This window comes from Bemisia tabaci, chromosome 10 (genome assembly GCF_918797505.1).
Source record: "Bemisia tabaci chromosome 10, PGI_BMITA_v3".
Classification (NCBI taxonomy): domain Eukaryota; kingdom Metazoa; phylum Arthropoda; class Insecta; order Hemiptera; family Aleyrodidae; genus Bemisia; species Bemisia tabaci.
Genome location: NC_092802.1, coordinates 33,923,484 through 33,940,808, shown reverse-complemented (window position 1 = coordinate 33,940,808; position 17,325 = coordinate 33,923,484). Strand labels below are relative to the sequence as shown.

Below are 17,325 nucleotides of genomic sequence, written 5' to 3'. Positions count from 1 at the left end.
ACGGATGGCTAAGAAGGCATAATTAAAACTAGTTTTCAGGCAAAATTTCTTGTTCGAAACCTCAAACCCATTGTAGAAAGCAAATGAAGGTGATTAAAGAGATTTTTCCTGACATTTCCTGATTTTCCCCGACTTTTTAAAATTCCCTTACATTTTCCGGTTTTCCTGGTATTCCCTGACTGTGACAACCCTGTAAAAGGTGTACGTGCCATCAGCGTCTTTTCTTTTATGCTCTTGTTCACTTTTTCATTCCTTTTATTTGTTTAATTTTATTTTCATGTAAAATGTGAGGGATAGCAAATAGTAAAAAAAACTCAAGCTGGAATATCCGATTGAATATTTTATTCTTTCAACAGCTATCAAAATTACATTACATAAATACATAAAATACGAAAAATTATACAAATCAGCCTCGCCAAAGTAATAGGCGAGTTAAATAAGCTTAATTAATCAGTTAAAAGTCACATAGTATAACAAGTGAAAGGAATGAATGATACTCGCAACAACAAATATTTTAGGGAACTATTTATACGTATGTACACCCAGTGAAAATTTTAACACTGATTTGTCACATCGACGATAAGAGTCCAAAAATACGTATCTCTTTCGCAAGTTTAAAAATCCTCAATTATGTTTAATTTCTTTGAAAGAAGAGTAACTGGAAATTCCTTGAATACATTTTAGTGAGTCGTGACATTTACATAAAGTTTCAAGAGAAACTGTTTGTTGGTTACCTTCTAAAAAGAACGAAACTCTTGTGGATATTTACAACATCACGATTGACGATTCACATTTTGTAACTTTAGCGGTCGATCTTTGACAAGGACCATTGTGAATTTCCTATCGGTAATGGTCCTGGGCAGAAATATCAAAATGAAATTATTAAGCGCTTCTTTCGTTTTTAAACCCATTTTTTCACATACTTTACAATTTGATTTCAATAATCGTAGAGCATACATACGTTTGATAATTTGGGCCGAATAACTAATTCATCTTTGGGAGCATGGTATGTAAAATTTTAAATAGAAATCTACACGAAGATTGATCACATGGTGCGTCTTAAATTTTTCTTTTTTTTCAGTTTCGTAAAATTTAATGCTACAATAAAAGTGAAAGCTTCATGTTTTAACTTAATAAATCTGACTAGATTTTGTGAACGAAAAAGACGGCTTTCTATGTCGCGATCTGGGAAGGATGGAATTACGTTAGGAGTTAATGTGATACAGTAAAATATCCGAGTTTTTTTATATCTTTTTAATGAAGTTTTTCTTTTTCAATGAACCCCATGTGTACGAAAATGATCTTGCTAATGGAAAGAACCCTTTACAGTTACACGGACGAGTAGCGTAGATAAAAAAATATCTATGTATCATTCTGACATGTTAATGTTAATTTCTTCCAACATAGAGGGATTTTCATTCTTTTCGATGATTTTAATTTTAGGATTTTCAAAACCACTTTCACGTGTGGGGAGACAGTGTCTTATAAGTACTCGAAAGGCGCAGTTCATGAACATGTAAAATTGTAAAGGGATATTTTTGGCAAATTGAGTAATTTATTCGTTCAAGTATCAGGAATCTTGAAGTACCATTTGTAAAAAATAGAACTGGAGAATTCAGTGTTCCGTTTCACAACACTAGTTTTAATTCTTTTCAGGTCATGAAGCCTAAGGTCATCCTGCAACTTCAAACTTATTGAAGTTGGAATAACAAAAATATTACTCAGGCATTGTTTTTGTACATCTCGCTTTTTAATCAGCTGGTGCACATGAAAAAGACCCAGTTTTTATCACTCATTTCAGAAACATCTTATCTAGTACTGGCTTTTCTGCAGGGAAGAGATCTTACCAACCCCTATGTTCTTAAATACTTTTTTATAGAAATTCTATCCCAATGCGTTCGCCGTCGCTTTGGCATACAAGCAAAAATACGAATGCACACATTTTAAGAGAGGTATTAATATTCTTCCTCACGTACATTTAGATCCAAGACATATTTAAGGGGTACGTTATGTTTTTGAGCTCTATATTACGGAATGACATAAAAAAGAATTTACATGCATGCGCAGAAAATACTAAGCAAGAAAAGTTTAATTTTACACGAGGAACCGATTAGCTTCTTGACTGCGAGCTTCTTAAACATGAAAGTTCTGTAAGCTCATACATGTCGTATACATATACGATAATTCGGATTTTGTCCATGTCCATCAATCGCAAAAATCAGCGCACCAAACAACGACAGCATCATACACAAAGAACCCTCTTATAGGGCCAGTGGCGTTTCCAGCAAGTCGACGTCACTGATCATACTCCGTTCAAATCCATTTAATTTTTCGATTCTAGGTGCGACAGGGTGGCATGAAACGTAAGAAAGACATGAACGATTGGAAATTTCAGTGGAATATTTTATGAAAATTCACAAGGCTGTGCAATATTTCATATTTGTCAGGGGCAAGAGTATGCAACTCACACTCAAACACAAAAAATAGAAGAGTCACAATTTTTAAAATTTTGTGAAACATGAAAAGAAAAAGGTATTTTCAATATCTTTCATGAATCACTGAAATTCCATGAGATATTTCACGTGAAATTACAAGATTTTATTTTTCATGAAATCTTGCCACCCCCGTTCAACCACTTAAAATACGTCAAAACGCGTAAAATTTTCGCCCTATAGGATAGCAACTCGGGAAAATCCACCGGAAAGGACCTTTTTTCGTCCTTTCAAATGCATTTTTAAAATTTACGCCTTAGTTGCGAAGGTGGAGGGGTCTAGAGTTGACTTAGGCGCTCCAAATTTTGTATACGTTATTCTGACATGCTAATATAACTTTTTTTCAACATGATTCATTTCCGGGAAAAATTTCATTTTTCCGACCTGGCCTAACCCTGGGTGCGAGACAGGCTGCCGCACCGAGAATCGATTGTTTACATATATTCACTGGAAAAAAAAACACATTGGATCAAGAGTCCAGACTCTTGAAAACAGTGACAAGAAAAAATACTCTTGATTCAATCAGATTTTTGCTTGAATCAAAAGGAAATCTACTCAAATTAAGAGGTTTGGTTCTTGATTTAAGCAAAAATCCGATTGAATCAAGAGTATTTTTTCTTGTAGATGTTTTCAAGAGTCTGGGCTCTAGATCCAATGTGTTTTTTTTTTCCAGTGTTCAAATGGAGGAAAAACAGTGTTGCCAACTGTGACGAATCGCCACTGGTTCGGGCTCGACAAGCACTTCAATAATCGAAGACGAAACATAATCTTTGGCTAGAGTTTCACATTTCCATCTCCTGGGCGGCCAAGTGCTCCTCCTCCTCTTTGGAGAGTTGGACCGTGCTGTGGTTGTACAGCCCCTGGGCCATGAGCTGGAGGGCCAGGGGGTTGCGCGTGCCCCGGGCCTTCTTGATTTTGGCCCGCTTGTTCTGGAACCAGATTTTGATTTGCGCCTCGTTGAGCCCCAGCTCGTTGGCCAGCTCCTGCCGGCGTTTCTCCGTCAGGTACTTGTTCTCCGTGAACTCCGTCTTGAGCCGCGAGAGCTGCTCCAGGCTGAACGCCGTCCGGGGTCGCTTCTCTTCCGCCGTTTTGTCTTTCCGTTTCGGGCGCCGTGTCCGCGGACCTGCAACGGATCATCATTCAAAATTAGTCATTTTCCAAATATGTCAACTATCGATGAAGCAAAAAAACAAAGCTCGAATATACGAATACTAGGGGGCTATGCCCCGTGGCCGCTACGCGGCCCAACCCCCAGGAGGCGCTTCGCGCTCTCTTAGGCCGGCATCGACAGATGAACGGCTGGAAAGGAACTGGAAATGGAAAGGAACATACATTCAATTCACTGACCCTACTAACATGCAGACCAAGATTCAACATTTACCGTTTAGTTCAAATGTTGCCCCCATTCCTAAGCTCTCAGGTTACCTACCTCCTACATGGGGAAAACTATTGCTTTTGCCACTGCGCATTGAGAAAAAAACTAACAATAAGTCATATGGATCTCTGAAGTTTTCGGATCACGTATCTAAAAACTTGAGGTCCAGCTGCTGAAGTTTCGGGTCACACATCTGAAGTTCTCTGGTACATACTGACGTGCCTCCATGTCTGACCCGAACTTCAGCAGCTCGACCTCAAGTTTTCGGATGCGTGATCAGAAAACTTCAGAGACCCATATGACCTTAACTTCGGGTCCCATGCACGAAGTTTTTTTTCTCCGCGCGTAAGGATCAAAGCTCCGATGTAGACTGTGATAACCCTTTATCAAATCCAAAGTTGCCAGAGTGTGCAGTAAATTTTGGCTATTTTACATTGAAAATATGGGGGAAAGTGCTGAGTTTTCAGCACTACCGGGCAACAATGGTCAAATCGAGTGAGTCTCAGAACTCAGCAAGATTCGTGACTGGCTTTGATGGATCTCGGGCGGACCCGTTCGGTTGACGTCATTAATATTTGATCAAATTCACCAGTCCTGATTCTAATCAGACCCAAATTTGGATCGAGTTGGGCTCGAATCTAAACCACGCATCCTGAGAACCGCGAACGCGGTAGTACGCGCCAAGAAAGCAGATGCTCACCGACGCAAAATAAGTGATGAAAACTCGATTCCGCCATTTCGTATTTCGCGGAGACACGGTTTATGTCAGTAGATACATCATTAAATTTGTTAGTCCGCCACGAGTATCTGAAAGAGGACACTTAGACGGAATAATCAGGTGGACAGTGAACAACCCCATCGGATGTTGTCAGTTTTACTGCTACCATTTTATAGTCTTTGTAGAAACAATAGAAAGTAAAACGAATTTCATAAGAATTACTATCCAAAGTAGATATCATTTAGTTGATTGGCGATCTACTATTGACGCACGGGTTATACATCATGATGATACGATGAAAGCGACGGGGGGGGGGGAGGGGGTCGTCCCTAAATTACCTAACGCTCGGGGAGGGGGGGAGAGGGGGCGAAGAGAGCAGTACGTCATTTTTTTACGTTTTAAAGTATCGGGATCTATGTCTCTGAAGAGTTACAGGGGGGAGGGAGGTGTCAAAAATGCCGAAAAATTGCAATCCGCGATTTAGGGACGACCCTCGATATGAAAAAACGCCGATATCGATCCGGCAGAACAATGCTCTCCGTGACAAGTAACAAATTAAAATAATAAGGAACTGTCAAGAGGTCCTTAGAGCACCGAGTAAATATAGATAGTTCTCTTCATCCTTTTTTCTTTTTTTAATCAAATCCCGCACTTCGATTTGAATCCAAAAAGTCGAAACGCTTGTTTCTAACCATGAAAGCTTTCGATGTATGACGGTGACAATCAGAGTTTCACGTGGAGTCGCAGAACCGTTTAAAATTTTCATTTTGTTTCAACTATTTTCCAGCCCAGAGGCTGTTTTTTTCACAAATTTTAGGTAATAGCACGTAGCTACTATAAACTTACAGTTCAAAAATTTAGAGAATTAAAAAACCGGCCTTGTGATCTTCTAAATTGTTAGCCTTGGTTGCCTACTCATTCGTTTGTGTGTATTATTTCTTTAACCGAGACTGAATCTGCTAGATGCAATAATTTTTGGATCAAATTCCAGTCATCCGAAGAAAAAAAGGGTACACTACTGCCATGCTACGGAAAAACGCCGCACGAACCTTCAGGCGTTGCCAAATTTCCGTTGATAAAACACGAATTTCCTGGTAAACTTATGACTATTTTTCTTCCAATTTTTCAGATAATTCTGTTCACAATTTTACCTGAAGTTCCTAAAAATTTCAAGGAAAAATATTCATAACCTACCGCAAAAATAAACATTTTAGTGAAGGAAATCTGGCAACTCTCGAATGTCCATACGACGTTCTTCCTTGGCACGGCAGACTACGAAGATCAATTTGATCAAGCGTCACAAATTAGACGATCCCTGGCAGGGAAAAATCCACGCTAAGCCGATCGAACACACGGCAGTTCTGCAGAATCACGGCAGCCGGACGAATCTCGACAAAGACCGCGCCATCACAAATCTAATGTATTTATTAAAAATGACTCTATTATGCCAACGGAGAACAGAGGGACGGCGAACCGTTTACCGGAACATCCGAGCGAATTTAGACACATAATTGTCCGCCGCCGGGAGGGGTGGTCCCCGAGGGAGCACGTTCTCGAAGGGATCCCGTCGACAAAGGGATGACTCCGAAGACGATTAAAATCACAATGACCGCGGAGGGTGATCCGTAAACGTTATGACTTATGTTTGTCAAAATATCGCACTCTTCGGGGGTTGATGATGCGCTAACTCGGATTCACCCTCCATCCCTGTTCAATCCGAAACCTAATAAGTCTATCTCTATAAGGAAAAACGCCGTAAGAGCCTTCAGACGTTGCCAAATTTCCTTTGATAAAATACGAATTTACAGAGAAATTTGTGAATATTTCCCCTCCGCTTTTTAGGATAATTTCATTCGCAGCCAGGTCTAAATCATCAGAAAATTTTAAGGTAAAATATTCGTAAACTTCCTCAAAAATGACACTTTTATCGGAGGAAATTTGGCAACTCTCGAATTTATATACGCCGATCTTCCTTAGCGCGGCAGATCTCATATTGAGCCCTGGGCTCTATACTGTCGTGCCTAGGATAAACACCGTATGAACATCTAGATGTTACCTAACTTCCAAATGAAAAACATCAATTTTCGTGGAAAGTTATAAATATTTTACCTTGAAATTTTCAAATACTGTAAATTAAATTTCTAAGTACATTTTCGGAAAAATTGAAAGGAAAATCTCCACAAGTTGTCTTGAAACTTCGCATTTTATCTGACGAAATTTGGCAGCGTCTGAAGGTTCATACGACGTTCTCCCTTAGCACGGCAGTATGAAACTCCCTATATTCAGGGCTCATCAAGTGAGGTTTTAACATGCGCCCATTCAGTTTTGTCGCGAATGAAAGCAAAATCCGCGCGCTTGTTTACCGAGGTGCGGCCGACCGCACACTCATAATTCTCTACACCACCCCCCACCCCTCCTCCCGGGCCAGGGTGACGGTGACTTTTGGGGCTGTGGTAACCCTTTTCCCTTTTTGGGGACGATTTCGGTGACAGGGCGACGCGTTTCGGAGCGCGGTGCCGCTTGTCTTATTCTTATCTCAATCATCGCCTTCGTCCTTTGTAGTGATGATGACTTTGACGATGACGGTTGGGGAGAGTAGGTCTATCTACGCGTGTCAAAAAAAGCGTTTTGACTCTTTGTATTCAAATCAAATTGGGATTTGATTAAAAAAAGAAAAAAGAAAGACAAAAAACCATCCGTTTATTCGGTGCCCTAAGGAGCCCTTGACGGTTCCTCATTATTTCAATCTGGTACTTATCACGGAGAAAATTGTTCTGTCGGATCGTTATCGGCATTTTTTCAAAGTTCGGCGAGTTGTCAAATTTCCTTCGATAAAATATTTATCTCTGAGGAAATTTATGAATATTTTTTCGGTAGGGTTTAAGGTAAAATTGCGAACAAAATCATCTGAAGAATTGGAAGGAAAATGTTTAAAAAATTTCCCGAAAATTCGTGATTTACCGAGAGAAATTTGAAAACGCCTGAGGGTTCATACGGAGTTCTTCCTTAGCCACTAGGACAACTTGTTCAGGATGTGGTTAAAAATGGACCACTAGACAAGGTACGAATTTAAGCATTCTGATACATGTTTCCTGACAGAATTTCACGTAGAACACGATTCGCACGACAAAAATTACTTAAACCAACTCCTAACGAAGAGATTAACGTTTTTATTTCACATTGGTTACGAGGAATTTGAACTGCCCGCTCACAAGAAACTCAAAGCTCTACGTGAATCAAATCGCGCACTACAACGGTTTCAGCAAGCTTCTCAGTCGAGCAATTTTCATGTCCCACCAAGTTTTGTTCAAACTATAAGCAATTTGCTAGAGCTGGGCCAAAGCGTTAACATTGAGGTTGCCAGATTTGTATATCCTAGAGACTGTCATGATAACGTTTAGCGCGCGATGTGAATCACGTAGTGCATTGAGTTTTCATGAGCGGGTGGTTTGAATTCACGCATCAAGAATCATTAAATATCTTTGAAAGGAGGTAATATCGGTAATTTTCGTTGTGCGCATCGTGTTCCACGTGAAATTTTGGTTAAGTAGCATGTGTCAGAATGCTGAAATTCGTACCTTATCTGGTGGTCCAATATATACTCGATTCTACTTTGTCCAAATTCTAACGGCTATACAGCAGCCATCTATCATCTATCCACAACTTCAACCGAATCCAGTGGCGGAAATTCGCCTATTATCGCCGGGAACACGGCATCAAAATGCAACGGTGAACCCACCCGACCCGCAGTGCCACGTGCAACGCAGAGCCAAGCCAAGAACCGGGATCCCGGGCGCGGCTTCGTGAGTGGTGGTTAGCATGGACGTTTCCATTGGTCGGCCCGGGAAAGCTCGAAAAAATCCCGTCGAACAAGGGCGTGCGGCGCGAATATATATGTAGCCGCGGAGCGTTGAGCGTTGAATACCGAGCGTTGAATGTTGAATGTTGAGTCTCCATTAGGAGCCCCCTTATAAGGCCGCGGAGCAGCATGCCATAAAAGTCCCCGCTGCTCCGCGTGCATCGTACCAATCGTATCCACCGGGAAATAATCGTGCGCAGGGTGGGGGAGGGGAGGGGGCGGAAAGCCACAGGGACGCGGATAAAAGTGAATTGTTTCCCCATTCAAATCGGACTGGCCCCCCCTCCCCCTCTTCGATCGTAACGACCTCCCCGCCTTTGAAAGAGCGCGGTTACAAGAGCAATCAGCGCACTTCTGCAGTGCTAAGGAAGAACGCCGTATGAACATTCGAGAGTTGCCAAACCTCCCTTGATAAAACATGTATTTTTAACAACATTCATGCATATTTTTCATTGAAATTTTCAGATATTTTCGATTAAATTGCGTACAAAATTGTCTGAAAATTTTGGGAAATAATATTCGCAATTTTCCCGGTAAATTCGGTTTTTATCGAAGGAAATTTGGCAACGCCTGCAGGTTCATACGGCGTTTTTCCTTAGCACGGCAGACTCGAGGTAGCGTTCCCGCTTCCAGTTCGATGGAAACCCGGTGGATGGGGTCAGCGGCGTGGCGTGCTTTGCGGTGTATCGATTGATCTGCCATTTAAACCTACGGGGAAGGATCGATAGACAGGGTGTTCGCAACGAAAACCTTGGTAATCGATTCTTTGCCATAGCCTCAAATGGGGAAATATCGATACATCTCGAAGCACGCCACGCCACTGGCTGGATGGGGTTCGTGCTAATCGCGGGAGCTTATCGTTATGGTTGTTTTATTCCGGATTGGTCAACTGCGCGGTTATGAATGACCTTTCTCTTGTATCGTCGTCCTCCCTGCGAAAGACGTAACTGTATTTCAGTGTTGGTTTTCAGCTCGCAAAATGCATTTTTTACAAGGAGAATCTACTGGGGGCATTTCTGACTGAAAATTCACTTTATTCCTCTGACGGAAGAGGGGGGAGGTGGAAGAAACCATGGTGTCGCTACCGCGGTGGATGACGTCATAAACCAAAATTTTCAAAGGGCGATTTCTTGCGTAATATTGAACCTGGAAAGTCGCCGTTTGGACAGATCGTCTTATTTTTATCTGATCCACAAGAATGAAACAAGGCCTTGCCAACACGAGCGCGGTTCGCGGAACTTATCGCGGATCGGCCCGGTAGAACGCTGGAACTAAGCGTTACCAGATACGCCAATTTAGGAGGTCTCGGAGCTTATATGTATGATGTCTTCTTTGTCTATCGCTTTGTCTATCAAATTCAATAATGATCCCGCTGAAAATCCCACTCAACGACGGTTGAACGTGGGAATATGACATCGACGTCGTATGTTTGACTCGGAGGTGGACATGGAAGTGGGAACCGGGGAAATTTCGATCATTTGAGCCAATAATCGCTTCTTTGTCTATCGCTTTGTCTATCAGATTCAATAATGAGCCCGCTGAAAATCCCACTCAACGACGGTTGAACGTGGGAATATGACATCGACGTCGTATGTTTGACTCGGAGGTGGACATGGAAGCGGGAACCGGGGAAATTTCGATCATTTTGAGCCAATAATCGCTTCTTTGTCCATCGCTTTGTCTATCAGATTCAATAATGAGCCCGCTAAAAATCCCACGAGCCAATAATCGCTTCTTTGTCTATCGCTTTGTCTATCAGATTCAATAATGAGCCGACTGAAAATCCTACTCGACGACGGTTGAACGTGGGAATATGACATCGACGTCGTATGTTTGAGGTGGACATGGAAGCGGGAACCGAGGAAATTTCGATCATTTGAGCCAATAATCGCTTGGCAGCGCCTCAACAGCATTCCGCGTTCGAGTCATAAAAGTTCGTTTTAATTTGCTTCGTGTGCGGGCGAAACACTGGATGTTAGTCGAAAGAGAAGTGGCGAAACGAGCATCAAGTTAGTTCGATCCTGCAATTAGCATCTCAGTATCGCTGCCACCGACGTGCGATATGACGTCGACCCCCTGGCGTAAAGGCGTACCTCTGTTTCAACATGAGCCGCGGAAAGAATTAAGTTATATGGAGAACAAGGCTCACGCGGGAATTGAGATACGCCCTTACGCCAGAGGAGCCGGAATATGAACACCGGGTGCTGAAAGGGGGCGTTTCCCCAGCAATGTTGCCAATAATGAGCTTCAAATCTTGTAGACACTTTTTCTTACCGATTTTTCTAAAATTGTTGGTACTTTTTACATCACTGGAAAAAACACATTGTATCTAGAGTCCAGACTCTTGAAAAATTGACAAGAAAAAATACTCTCGATTCAATCGGATTTTTGCTTCAATCAAAACGAAATGCGTCTAAAATAAGAGGCCTTGTTCTTCATTTAAGCTGGATTCTGATTGAATCAAGTGTACTTTTTCTTTTCGATGTTTTTAAGAGTCTGGACTCTAGATCCAGAGTGTTTTTTTTCCAGCGCACCTTTTAACACTTTTTAATCTTTTTTTGTTGGTTACACCTTTTTACACTTTACTTTTTTTGTTGGCGTAAAAAGTACCAACAATTTTAGAAAAATCGGTAAGATAAAGTTAACGAAATAAGTGTTAATGAGCTTGTTCAGTAATTTATAATTCTTTCATTTTATAAATGTGTACAGTCAAAAATTGGCGAAACGTGCTTTGCGATGTATTGATTGATCCGCAATTCATGCTTAAGGAAAAGGATCGATAAACAGGGTGTTCGCGACGGACACCTTAATAATCGATTCTTTATCATAGCTTCAAATGAGAAAATATCGATAATCGATCAATTTAGTGGCAACTTCGACATTCCGCAAGATCGCACACCACCGTTCATTTCAAGAAAGCACCACACAAATACTTAGAATATCGACGAGTTCCGAGTTAACGGCTTGTAAACCGCGAGAAAATAGTCGATTTTCTGTCATTTTTCTACTTGGAAGGGCGGACGTCGATTACGATCTATGAAACCATCAAGTGAAAGTGCCGGTGGGGGAGGGGTGTATGAGACGCATTTACTCGTGTTGGACACATTTTTTGTGAAAGCCCTGTCAACACTAACAAAAGTTTAGTTCCGTAAACCCATCCCTGTTTGGACAATGCCTTCCATTTATAAAAAACGAACGAAAAAATTATGAAAGAACAAACATAAATGTTAAACATTTTGACTTCCACCGCCGCGCCGACCTTTTTGTGTTGGCGCAATGCGTGAAGTATTCATGCAGTCTTGTAGGCGCTATGCGTTTCACGCCGACTGCTGCTGACCGCATTACGTTTGACGCAATGCGTGAAGTATTCATGCAGTCTTGCAGGCGCTATGCGTTTCCAGCCGACTGCTGCTGACCGCAGTGTGTTTGACGCAATGCGTGAAGTATTCATGCAGTCTTGTAGGCGCTAAGCGTTTCATGCTGACCGCCGCGCCGCTCCGTTCCAGGTCAAATTGCGTGTTTGGTTTGGTGTTTTGTTTGGTTTCTCTCTTAACTCGACTAATTGAAGGTGTTGTCCAAATTAGAAATTACTATACTTTTACTCTGAGGAAATGAGAGATTTTGTCGTCTTTTCTCGTTTGTTATTTATTTTATGAATCCGATTTTTTTCTCTCTTTTTTTGATACCTACATTCAAAAAGATTGAAAAATTTGTCGAACCTTACATTTTGCCGCCTTGGGCTGCGGCCCATGTGGCCACCCCCTTAATCCGGCCCTGGATGCCTTCATTGAATGCTTCTGATATCAAAGCACATTGGATGATAATCGTTTTCCTACGAGTTATTTTATTACCGGTAGTGCAGTTATCTCAAAATCGATAGTTGAAATTTTGGCAAGGCGAGTGTTTTCACTCAACGGTGCTAATCATCTCCGGAGAACTCAAAAATGCGCCTACATAGAAATCAGCTGAGCGCCTCTTGTATTAGAGCTTTCCCGTTTGTTATGTATTCTACACTCAGTAAATTTTCAGTTGGTGAACACCAATGTTCGAAACTCACAGGCACCAACGCGCCTAATGCGCCTCAAAAATCGGTCATGGCGCCTAAAAAATGAAGGCTCTGCGCCACCGTGGCCCCCAAAAATCTGAATTTTCATATTAGGTGATTATTCGAAATGTTCAGCACCACAAGTGAAAGCTTTTTCTATTCTTCACGATTTCATCATTTGTGCTTTTGTCTTCCCCAATTTACAACTACTTACCAGTTCTGTTACGAAAACATCTTGCGTCTATATTTTCATCAAATGCGCCGTAATATATAGGCAAAAAGTTAATTTGGCCCCTTCAATGGCGCATGAAAATCGGGCTTAATGCGCCTCATGGCTCCTAAAACTCAAAGGTGAGTTTCGAACACTGTGGACACTATTAAAAAAAACTTAAAATACCAGTTTTCTAAAATTTAAAATCGTCATTCTCAGGCCAATTTGGCAAGGCGTTAAGTTCAGTTGAACGGCATTGTGGGAGAGTAGGAAGGAGCGGAAATCGACATCACTAAATCATTTGTCGACAAGGAACAAAGTGACTACCAGCGGAAGATGATGTAGGTCCGATGAAAGACGAGCCGCTGCCGCTCGCGCGCATCATCGGGATCGTCGGGGGGGGGGGGGGGGGGGGTAGGGGGCTCCGAGTTGGAGTGTTTGACACACTGGTGACTGTTGAGGAGGAGATGACGTCCGAGAACTTTCAGCATTCAACGGCCGGACGAGCCTAATGGGTTAATGACAGTTTTCCAGTCTCCGATCCGTCAGTGCGAGGCGTTATGCCCGATCCCCTGACGTAAGAGTGTATCTGTATCTCTGTTTCCATGTGAGCTCTGAAAAGCATGGGTTTATATGGGGAGAAAGGCTCACGTGGGAATCGAGATACGCCCTTACGTCAGAAGAACGACGTTAGGTCAGTAAGTTCCGAGTGTGGAGGCTACGAAAACCGTAGATTTAATGCACTGAAAAAAAAACACATTGGATCTAGAGTCCAGACTCTTAAAAACATCGACAAGAAAAAATACTCTTGATTCAATCAGATTTAAGCTTAAATCAAGAACCGAGCCTCTTAATTTGAGCGGGTTTCCTATTGGTTTAAGCTTGAATCTGATTGAATCAAGAGTCCTTTTTCTTGTCAATGTTTTCAAGAGTCTGGACTCTAGATCCAATGTGTTTCTTTTTCCAGTGTGGGTCTGTCTCTGTTGGGCTTAAGCGATGCAGAAAAATAATGGAAAATTTTAATTTCATTTTGCTATAAGGAACCATTTACTTTGATAGAATGTGAATAGAATATTGAATAATATTGCTCATGAATAGAATACGAATTTCGGGAAGTTTGTGAATATTTTTCCTCCAATATTCCAGAGAATTTTATTCGTGGTCATATCTAAAAACGTATTCGTGCCAAAAGGAACTATGTCTCACACAAATCCTATGCAAATAATTCGTTTTAGCATAGATACGTCCAATTATCCAATAGAAAATATTCATAACTGGACCGCGTTTAGCAGAAAGGAACCAAGCCATGAGAAATGTTTGTCGCACCATGCAGAAATTACAAAAATTTGCACAAAATCCGAAAAATCCGTTTCATGCAAAAAATTACAATTAAATTCAAACTGGACCGCGCTTAGCAGAAAGGAACCAAGCCACATCAGATATTGCCAAATTTGACCAAATAATTTAATTTTTTTACAATAGAACGTTCGTGCGGATTCCTTTTTAATCTTGAGAAATTTGCGTCGTACCATGCAGAAAATTCAATAAAATTTGCACAAAAATTCGAACAACCCTTTTCATGCAAAAAATTAAAGTTCCCAATTAAAATTTGGCAATAGCTGATGTGGCTTGGTTCCTCTCTGCTTGAAGCGGTCCAACTTTCCTTACTAATATATCGATGGCGTAAGGCCGCAATCACATATCTCGTTTGCGGTGTCTGAAAATCTCCGCCTCTATGTTATCTTTTTTAAAGGAGAACAAATTAACATCATTCCTTGAAGTTTTTGCAGAATTTTCTTCGCACAGAGAAGAAAAGCACGGCATGTTTAAAGAATTGCCGTTGAGTAGTTTTCCGTTTCAAAAATAAAGTATGACAGGAGGTCTACGACGCGACGTCGCAAACCGAGTTATGTGATTGCCGACTGACACCGTCGATATACATTTTATGAGATGTGGATGTATAAGCCGCTTTTACGGCGCGATAGGGCGCTCTGCGCGCTTACATTGTTATACATTTAACATGGAAAGATCGTACATTGTTTGCAGGAAACTTGATACTCTCGACATGTTCAAACGGCGTTCTCCTTACGCCGCAGTATAGCGTTGGCTTAAAACAAGAGAAACGCCGAAGAAACACTTGCGAAAACCCACGCCAACCCTCAAATAAAATCGGCGAGGGAGAGAGCTTTCACGTCTACAAACTCGGAAGGAAGGGCGACAGAAACCAGGCGGGAATTCGGAAACAGAGATTAGGCGGAGAAATATACAGGAGAGGCGGAAGGAGCTCAGGGTCGCGCTCGACAAATGGCAGCGTGTTAACATGCCCTTAAAACAGGGATCGAAAAAGAGCCTGCGAAGGGTGGGGGTTTATTTTCGGCCGCGGTGTGCGATGCGATGCGATGCGGCGACAATCCGAAAACAAGAGGAAATAATTGACTCCCTCCCGGATCAGAGCCTGCGATGAAACAGGGATTATGGCCAGGGACGCCATGGAGGGTCCCGCTGTCCCTTCGACGCGACGCTAGGGAGGGCGGCGCGGGATCCAGGGCGGCCGCGCAGGGACGACGAATTCGCCCCTCCCCATCGTCGCACCCTCTCTTCAGCGGTTATTCAATTTGAGCTTTCGTCCAACTAGGGATGCCACATCATGCTGTAATTTTCGCCACTTGAAGGTCGCATCCTTAAACAGCTCCTTTCCTTAAGAGACCCCATTACCGAATTAGCGGTGATCGCGATAAAAGTTGCGATTCGGTCGGAGAATGTACCTCTATTGTATCGGCGTCGATTTGTCGCGATATTAACGGATAAAAAAGTGCGATTTTATCACATAAATTTACAATAAAATTGCTGGTATTTGGAGTGTAGCCGAGTGCTAGAAATAATGTAAATTTTCTTGTAAAAAACTTACATCTAAGTTAAGTTTGTTAATAAAATGTAAGTTTTTCAAGAAAATTTTACATTATTTCTAGCACTCGGCTACACTCCAAATACCAATATATTCAGTGCTATAACTACCTTTCAGACACTGTATTACAATGTTCGCTAATTTTGAATAAAATTGCGATTTTATCACATAAATTTGTAATACAATTGCGATTTTATTGACGGCGATCTCATCGCAATATATCCATCGCAACAAGAATCAGGATGAATTGAGATAAAATTTCGCTTTTATCGAATGTGATTTCATTGAGATAAAATCGCGACAGATGATCGAGATAATCATTCAGATATTGATGACCCTGGCGATTATATCGCCAAAAAATCGTAAAAAATCGCAACTTAATTTCAAAATATCGTGATTTTTCCGTTTAAAAATGGTACTTGAGTATGAGTTTGCAAGGATCTATGTCCGAAGTTACTCTGTTAGATTTTACTCAAGATTCGTTAAACATTTTCGCTGATAATAGGTCAAGGATCTCTTTAAACCTCCCTTAATAACAATGTTAAACATGTGGGGCCTCCTAAGAATTGAAACAATAGGCGGTGAGCCATCCAGACTAGTTTTTATGTTTGAATATGCGATTTCATTAGTTCGGAGAAAAGCGAACTTTGTTTTTCTTTTGTGAGGAAAGAGGGGAAAAAAAGCAGGAAAAATCGATGATCGTGTGCCTGTGACGCCTATAATGCATGAACAGCCATAAACATTATAATTCGAGGAACAGGAGAAAATTCATGTTCTGTGTCTGGAGCGGCTGATATGTGAAAACTTAGACAAATTTAATTTCGAAGAATTTTATGAGGAGAAGACACTTGAAAAAACTAGACATGGAATAGAACAAATGCTTTGATACGTCCGTCGATTTTTTTATCCTTTTTTTCCATCTTTAAAAAGTTAGTGACGTTTATTGTCGCGCCGACGAGTGGATTTCGATATGTTGTTTACCATGTTTTTCATTTTCAACTTTTAACACCGACATCATCGGTTGAGGCTATAGGATTGTGCAACTTGTTTACGCATTAACAATAAGCAGAATCGGACCGAGTTTAGCAGGAATGCACCAAGTCGCGTTTCAGAAAAAAAACTAGGGGGCATACCCCCTGGCTACTATACGGCCCAACCCCTCGAGAAAGCTCTCTTTCTCCCCCCCCCCTCTGTCTCTCCCTCGCGCTGAGGTTCCTTTTTACGTTCTCATTGCGATTTCTGTTCTTCTTCTCTAAAGTAAATTGTCTTAAGTTAGTGTCAAAGTCGTGTTTCAAGCTCGTCCATAAGCATTGGCGGATCCAGCGAATTGGCAACCTTGTTTTTTCCCCCATTTAAACAGATGGAAATGTATCGATTCTTGGAGGGCGCTCCGACAAGACTCGATTATTCAACATAGGTTTAAATGGAGGAAATCCAATGTTGCCAATTTGCTGGATCCGCCAATGTCCATAAATGTACAAAAACGATTAATGACATAATTATATCATTGCCAGGGTCGGATTTACTTACTTGCCGCCCATGGGCCGCCTGTGTGTTGCCGCCCCTTCTCATTCGTTTTGAAACATCAATAAAAACCATCAAGTGAACGGAGGGGGAGGGGTGCATAAGACACGTTTGCTCGTGTTGAACACATATTTTGCGAAAGCCCTGTCAACACTACTAGCAAAAGTTTACGGAACGTGGCGCGAAAGTTAAGTTT

At 41.5% G+C, this 17,325-nt stretch overlaps 1 protein-coding gene across 1 annotated transcript in view; it reads right to left on the bottom strand.

Moving 5' to 3' along the window:
• Nucleotides 1-327: 327 nt before the first annotated feature.
• LOC109037663 (homeobox protein E60) overlaps nucleotides 328-17,325 on the bottom strand; it is a 49,579-nt gene continuing 32,581 nt past the window's right edge. Inside the window, exon 3 of the mRNA XM_072304816.1 lies at nucleotides 328-3,615. Within this exon, the coding sequence (XP_072160917.1) occupies nucleotides 3,275-3,615 (341 nt within the window). The 3' untranslated portion in view covers nucleotides 328-3,274. The remainder of the gene's footprint in view (nucleotides 3,616-17,325) is intronic.